The 8,523-nt window shown below is 36.1% G+C and overlaps 1 protein-coding gene across 1 annotated transcript; it reads right to left on the bottom strand.

Annotated features, from left to right (window-relative positions):
- Positions 1-887: 887 nt before the first annotated feature.
- Positions 888-7,957, bottom strand: LOC110886027 (subtilisin-like protease SBT5.3). The gene is made up of 11 exons (XM_022133787.2): positions 6,745-7,957; positions 6,539-6,648; positions 6,346-6,443; positions 6,091-6,255; positions 4,483-4,591; positions 3,855-4,389; positions 3,067-3,164; positions 2,730-2,975; positions 2,532-2,646; positions 1,770-1,983; positions 888-1,683 (listed from the first exon to the last, which is right to left on the bottom strand). The coding sequence occupies exons 1-11, from the start codon at positions 6,838-6,840 to the stop codon at positions 1,148-1,150; spliced, it is 2,322 nt and encodes a 773-aa protein (XP_021989479.1). The 5' UTR covers positions 6,841-7,957; the 3' UTR covers positions 888-1,147.
- Between the last annotated feature and the right edge of the window lie 566 nt (positions 7,958-8,523).

Here is an 8,523-nt window from a genome sequence, read left to right as displayed (position 1 = left end):
TATCTCAAAATAGAAGTGAAAACTTATAATATTATTTTGAATAGCGAAAATATAACTGTTCTTTTGTTTTACTGTTTTATCTAAATAAGTCATTTCATTAATAAGGATTATATACAAGTTTATAATTTACATTTTTTTCGTCATTTAACCCGTGTAATACACGGGGTTGTAAGCTAGTAAACATTCAACCAAAACCACAAAATGATATGAGAAACCCATAAGTACTAAAAATCTTCAGTAAAAAACATCAAATATTAAAAATATGGTGTTAAGTCCTAAATCCTACAAAGATTTATTACATGTCGGTTCGGTTCGGTTATGGTGGGTATGGAAAAAATTATAACCATAACCAACCCGCTACTTTTGGTTTTCAAAAAAACCATTAACCAACCCACCGGTTTTTATTTGGTTCGGTTTTATCGGTTAATTCGGTTATGATTTGGTTAATTCGGTCTTTTGCACACCCCTAATCTCAACCCCTATCTCTCATCCTCTTAACTCTCATGTACATAAGTGAAAACACAACAAGTAGAAAAAGAAAAAAAGACATCAAGGCAAGATGAAGAAAACAGTCCCTTGGTTCTCTTGTCCCTCTCAGCCCTACCTCAAAGTTGTCTTTGACCCGACTTCTCGATCATTTGTTTACTCAAAGTCGAATACACATAAATGCGCACTTGCGCTGCCTCACCGTGGCTGAAGCGCTAGGGCCACAACCTTCAAATAAGGGTATCTAATGAATCGAATTCCGAGTTTCTCTAGTTAACTGAATCACATTACTCGAAATTTGAAATTCAGAAGTTGGGTTCAAATTCCAATTACTAACAAATATAGAAGTTAAAAATATACAATTGACTTACCATTTTGTAAAACATGTTCAAAACTATGTATAATAAAATAAGATATATATTTAACATGAATTCAAATCCAACTGAAAATACTAAATTCGAACTGACAAGAATGAAGAAACTAACAGCATTTGCTGTAGGATCCAGATGTTATAATCTTCTTTTTGCACATTATTTGACTACTTTACCCCTTAAAATGATAAATCGCCTAGTACAATAACCAAATAACTAAATTTCAATAATCATAATCATAAATAAATTATTTTACTCAAATATTTTCCCCACCCTCTAATCATATGGTCTTAACTCTTAACCACAATTGGACTCCTCACATTATGCTTTCCATCTGACCATTTTAGTTGCCCAAAAACATACTCTCCAACTGCCCTGCCCATTTTGGACTTAAAAGTAACCTTAAACATTTTCTCTTCACCAATCTTTTTAAACTTCAAGCTCTTCGGCTGAACCCGGACCGATACACCAGCTGGTTTAAAAACATGCGACGTGTAGGTGGCTGGTGAACCCACGTTCTTAACGGTTCGAGTCACTGTGACTGATCCATTAAGGTTAGGAACTGTAATTGATGGATAATTGAAGTCTAAAAGACTAATGTTCTTAGATGGGCATGCATAGGGTGTTTCTGAAAATTTCTCAATTTGAGACTTGGTGTAGCCGAGTGCACACAGAAAGTTAAGGTGATCGGTTGTGGTCAGGTCGTAAACCAGACCAGGGTCCATGGCTCGGTTTGGCTGTACATGTCCTGCACCATAGCTAAACGGTGTTGCTTTAATGTGGGATGCGTTTGTCATTGGTTTTGCCTCATTGTCCCGTGTTCTTGCTGCATGATTAAACATCAATATAATAAACAACTTGCTTTAGTTAATTATTGTATCGTAAATTCGTAATCAGTAAATGTAGTCTCACCGGTGGTCATGATGGCGGATCTAATTGCGGCTGGACTCCAATCTGGATGTAAGGTTTTCAGAAGCCCGACGATACCAGAAACATGAGGACATGACATTGAAGTGCCTGATACGCAATTATATTGAACTCTACGCGTATCGAAATCTTCATTTGTGGGTCCTTGTGATTCTGTGTAAGCAGCTATTATACTCACACCAGGTGCAGTTATATCAGGCTGCACATAATCAAGAAACATAATTATCAATATGCTAATTACGTTTTTCGTCCATGGGGTTTTTTGAAAATAACCATTACAGTCCATTAGTTTAAAAATTGCCAAAACAGTATCAGTACTTTCACTTTTGCAACAATTACCATCTACCTCCGTTAACTCCATCCATTTATTCTGTTAAGGTTGTGGTGTTTTTAGGTGGTGAAGAGTGATGGCTTTTTTAGGTGGTGGGTTTGATTTCGAGAGAGAGAGAGAGGGATATAAATATGAAAATTGTTTGTTTTATAGTTTTTCTAACTGAGATGTATTTTAATCATTTCATAAAAAACCTAACGGTAAATTGGATGGGGTTAACGGGGGTGGACTGTAATTGTTACAAAAGTGAAAGCCTTGGTACTGTTTTGACTTTTGACAACTTCTAAAGTAATGGACTGTAATGGTTATTTTTAACAAACCATAGGGACGAAAAACGTAATTAACTCTTCACGAAAAATAAGAAAGCATATTGGCTTTTTTGCGGTATTAACCCTACATAGTTACGTAATAAGAACCTTGAGAATCTCTGGCGTGATGGTGTTAGGCCCTTTAGACGAGAAAGCAGCCATGAACGGAGCTGGCTTTGTGTCAAGTTGAGTTGACGGATGCGTAATGTACGCCACCGGTGTCCTGTTATACGTCATTAAACGTTAATCGATTTTCATATCATACTTAAAAATTTAATATAACATTTACACGGGATCATAGATTACTTTGTGGAATTAAGATAACGATAAACTGCAAGACCATCCGTATAAGTAATATGTGTAGCAGGCAAGACATGAGGATCTGCGATAATCTCATTCCCGGAAGCTTCATTATTAGAAAGAATCATTCCAACTGCCCCAGCCAAAGCTGCTTCTTGACCTTTGTCGACGCGCGCATTATCTCCCCGAAGACACACTAATATTTTCCCTTTTGCCTTTTTAGGATCCAGTGATCCCGCCTTACAAAGCTTCCTGTATTCAAAAGAAAAGAGGCTAAAAGTTTAGCTAGCCACAAAGATGTAATAATCTAACGCGTCATGACTCGTTAACTTGTATTCCTTACGCGTCTATAGCATCGGCCTTGGTTGCTTTCGCTTCAACAGAGCTTATTAGCGGAAACAACTTGTTCTTCGGTAATGCTTTAACAGATAGGCTTTCACCCTGAAATTTAGATTTGTTAGAAGTAAGTAATGATTGATAAGACCAGAGATGTAATTCGTTTATTATTTATTAACTATATATATTAACATAATATACACACATTCATACTAATTAGTTACTTTTATCATAATTATATGAGTAAAGTACACGGATGGTCACTGTGGTTTACCAAAATTTTGGATTTGGTCCCTAGCTTTCCAAAAGTACACGGATGGTCTCTGTGGTTTGCACTTTGTAACGCATTTAGTCCCTAACTTCACAGGGATCATCCATGTACTTTTGGAAAAAGTTGGAGACTAAATGCGTTACAAAGTGCAAACCACAGGTACCATCCGTGTACTTTTGGAAAACTAGGGACTAAATCTAAAATTTTGGTAAACTACAGGGACCATCCGTGTACTTTACTCTAATTATATAAAAATAAAAATATTCATTATGTAATATATGTCTATATTTATAATAAAAAATGTTTTGTATTTGTATAAACGATGGGTTTGTTTAGGCTCGCGAGCCTAGCCGGGCTCGGTACACGACGCTCGGGCTTGTTAAACGAGCTAATCTTTTTTCTCGAGTTTGGGCTCAAGCTCGTTTAAGCTCGGTTAGATTCAGGCATTTAGTGAGCCGATCTCAAGTAGCTCACGAGCAGCTTGGCTCATTTATACAATAAAAAAAACTAGCGAAAGAACCGACCTTGAACCGCATGTTATTGCCCAAAACCGCATAGCTAGGGAACTGGCGGTCCATGGTGCTAGCTCCAACGGTTATTTGCCAGGTGGCAACGTTTGATACGGTACCATCACTGGGACCCGAATTTCCAGCAGAGCAAACCACAACAATTCCATGCTTAACAGCATGAAAAGAGCCAATAGCAACACTATCGTTAAAAAACGGAACAGCATCACCACCAAGAGATACAGACAACACGTCTACTCCGTCATGAATTGCCATATCAAATGCTGCTAAAATATCCGCATCGAAACACTCGTTTCCATTTACGGGTGGGAAGCAAACTTTATAAGCGGCAACCCTAGCGTTTGGTGATCCGCCTTTCGCAGTTCCATTCCCGTACCCAAATACACTCGCGTCTGATACAAAGTTACCTCCAGCTGTTGATAATGTGTGGGATCCGTGCCCTTCATGATCACGTGGTGTTTCAAACGTCGAGTTTAGAGGTCCCGCCATAGATGCGTAACCTTTGTTGAAGAATCTTGCTCCTATCAACTTCCTTCACATAGGAAAACAAAACATGAATAGTATTAGTATGAGTGTAGCATATTAAGAAAAAATATTGGTTACAATACTATTGTAGGAACCTGACCGATTACAACGGAAGCTAGCGTCTGCACCGTTTTGACAGACGCCTTTCCACTTTGATGGAATGACTCCCATTCCGTCATCGCTAAAGCTCTTTGATTCTGGCCAAACGCCTGGTTCAAAAGATTGAATAAACAATGTAACGTTCGATATAGTTTAGTATAATTAGAACAGAAGACAATTGTATTTCGTGTTCATTTGTGTTCATTTCGTTAAATGAACGAACATGAACAGAGGCCGCGTTCGTTCATTCATGTTCGTGAACAACGTACGGTAACGTGTTCGTTTATGTTCGATTGTGTTCAATAGTTCATTAGTGTTTCTAGTTTTTATACTCTATTTAAATACTTCAAAATTCCGACATATAAAATATTTAATAAGTGTTGGTGTATAATATATTTTGTTCATGAACGCTTGTTTGTGTTCGTTTGTTACCATTTGTGTTCATGAATGTTACCTTGTGTTCATCAACGTTCGTTTTCGTTCATTGCCTAAAATTAACAAACGAACACGAACACGTTCTTTTCCTTAACAAACGAACACGAACATAAAATCTTGTTCGGTAAGTGTTCATAAACAGTTCGTGAACACATATATTTCTTAACAAACGAACACGAACAATGTCTTGTTCGTGTTCGTTCGGGTCGTTTGCAGCCCTAGACTTGACTATAGTATGCTACCTTCCACTTTCCAAAACTAGTCAATGTTGACATTTATGACGTACTGATCAGTAATTAGTATAAGGGATTAATGGATTGAAACTAAAGTTTTATTTGTTGAAATGATAGTTACATAATAGCATATGATAACCGTTACATCCTAATAAATTCAAATAAAATAAAAATTCTTTAGATGCCAGTTCACAAACCATGTGCACTTACGATAGTGGCCAACAGATAAGAATTTTGCAGTGTAAAAGACCAAATAACTAGATCAAGATTAAATATGTTTGCTATTCTTTTTTAATCAATTTTTGCTTCACAATCGCCACAAATCATCATCATCATCATACTTAGTAAATCTCACCAATAGCAAAGCAAAGGTAGGGTCTGAGGAGGGTAAGATGTAGACAGCCTTACCTCTACCCCGTAGGAATAGAGAGGCTACTTCCAGTGAGACCCTCAGCTCGACACAATCGCCACAAATAAATTAATCAATTTCCAATTCTATATAACGAACAAACAGCCACTTCAATAGCCCAAACGAAATATAGATAGAATATTTCAGAAGTCAAGATCTTTGGAATATAGATATAATATTTTACAACTAAGCCATTCAAAAGTCAATGACCCCAAATGAAAGAAGCTAAAAGTCAACTTTGTGGGAATAATACAACTATATAAGTAATAGCAAGTTGTCTGCAGGGTATTAACTGTAAACTCATATAACATTGTTCAAGATATTTGGGAATTGGTCAGAAATAAAAAAAAAAAAAAAAAAAAAACATAAATAAAAACAGAGAATGAAACTGGTGTTTCAGTTACCAATGCCGTTAACCAAAGTACATTTTGGACCAATTAACATTGCATATATATATGTATATTATATAAACTGTATTGTAATTTATATATATATATATATCACAAGCATCAAAATGAACATGAAGGCTAACCTGTGTCAAGGTTTCCTATGATGGTGTTTTCACCGAATCTTGCTTTTTTCCAGATCGAACTTGACGAAATAATACCGTTATCCTCGAGCCCCATAAAATCCCATGATCTAGTTGTATGCAATTTTCTACCCCTGTTCAAGAACACGGAAACTACCCTGGGATGCTCTGCATTGGATCGCAAATATTAAATCACATCGGTCTATGAAACCATCTCAGAACAACATTAACATTACCATAAGTCCATAAACTACTTACTGGCTATCTGGGCTGCTTCTTCGTCTTCAAGTATGGCAGCGAAACCATTGATATGCCTCGTGTATGAGTAAAAGATGGCATCTTTCGCCTTATCTTTACTGTAAATTTATGAATTTAAGCATATTCAAATTCAACAACAACAAAAAAAAGAAAATTCAAAATTGTTATTGAGTTATTAAAGGATTATATTTACCTTCCCAAACAAGAGCCAAGAAAGTCATAGTGACCATCTTTAACTTGATCTAAATCAATGAGTGAAGCTTCAAAATTATGTGAATGAGCTCCAAGGTACACAACATATGACTAAAAGAAAAGCAAAAAGTGAGAAGAAAATGCAATGAAAATTTAAAATTTCAAAGAAGCATGATCAGTATTTGAAAAGCAATAATGGATGCTTACCCTTTTAGCAGCAAAGGTGGGTCTATGCAACAGTGCAGAAAAAAGAAGAAATGAAAGGAGAAGATAATACAGAGAAGTAGCACTACATTCTCTCATTGTTAAATGAAAATGCTTCTTTCACAGAATAATAATATTATGAGCACATGAACATCCCTTTTGCTCAAACCTGGTTTCTATTTAAAGACTTCTGTTGAAGTACAACTTCAGTGGACTAAAAAGGTTAATATTGTAAAGTTTAATAATATTTCTAACCTTAAAGAAAAGGCTAATTGAGACAGCTTTATGAGGTTAGACTTAGACAACATTGTTTCACTAATAGTCTAATACCCGCACCTCTTCGGTCGAGTGAGTCTAGTAATCTAGCGTGGGAAAGTCTCGGTTTTTCGTTTGGGGACGGGCCTCGAATAACAATAATAGCATTTAGATAACCCGTATCTATCTAGTTATTAATCTTTAATGAGCACATGGAAAACAAACAAAGCCATGTTGAGTGGAAAAGCATCTTCCCTTTAATTAATGAGATGTTAAACTAAACAATTGCATTTTCATCCCACGTTTGGTCTATAATTCCACAACCATCACATGAACATGAAGAATTTTAAGTAGACAGCTGCGAGAACCGCGTAATAACTTTACAACCCACGTAAGATGGGCACATATATTGCATGTTTGAGACTTGGGTGAGGTGTTTTGACAAACATAGATTAGCTGCATACAATTACTAACAGTTGAATTCAGTGAGGCATTTTAACAAACAGTTGGTGTGCATAAAGAGAAAACGTGGAAAAGATAAAGGAAACAAATGGTGGTCCAACCATTATTATTATTATTATTAGTGGAGCAAAATGCTTAGGACAAGATGACGTAGCAATTGGTTAAAATCCATATCTTCCTGCTCAAATCAAGAATCGCTAAATTGAGTGAATTGATGGCAAAAATACAATAATGCCCAGAAATTATATGTTTGTGGTCATGAAACTGCATGGAGTATGATCTTGAAAAACTGCTACCATTTCCAATTTGGGGTTCACACATAATTTCAAAAGTCAACGAAGATCCAAACCCTAATCCTTGAAAATACGAAAGCCGTCAAGATACTTGATCTGGCCATTTAGTTTAATGGATTAGGATCAAATACAAAGGCTCCTAATTGTAAAAAGGGTACAAAGATTCTTAAAAAAACCCATTACAAAAAAAAAAAAAAAAAAAAAACCCCATTAGCCTAATTTGAGAAATCAGAGAAGAGAGGGAAAAACCCAAATCAAGCCTAACTATCAGCTTGGGGTTGTTACCTGTTTTATAACCAATTCAACTACCAACAGTCATTTACACTATCAGTCCCTCACTTTATGAATATTACAATTATAACTCTCAACATTAAACTCAATACTAACAATACTAGGGGTGGCAACAAAAACCCAACCATGATATTTTGGGTTATTTTGGGCCTCTTTAAAAAAGGAAATAAGTTAGAATGGGCCGGGGATTTACTCATAATGGGTTAGGATGGGTATACCCATCTAAATTTTAACATGGGTCAAGATGGGTTTTTACTATCTAACCCTAAAATCTCAAAACGCATATGGGAATGTGGATTCAACCCTGAAGTCACAATCGATTCCTTCACTCACAAGAACGACGATATCAAACACCATAAAATAACTCTTCTTCCCCATTTTTTCTCAATCACCGCCATAGCTACATCTCTCTGTCCTGCTGAACCTCATCTCTAATTATTTGCACTGTTTTTCACAGGTATTCTATAATCTCTTACACTTA

This window comes from Helianthus annuus, chromosome 10 (assembly GCF_002127325.2).
Source record: "Helianthus annuus cultivar XRQ/B chromosome 10, HanXRQr2.0-SUNRISE, whole genome shotgun sequence".
NCBI classification, from domain to species: domain Eukaryota; kingdom Viridiplantae; phylum Streptophyta; class Magnoliopsida; order Asterales; family Asteraceae; genus Helianthus; species Helianthus annuus.
Note: the sequence above shows the minus strand (reverse complement) of the source record. Positions and strands in the feature narration are given on the sequence as shown.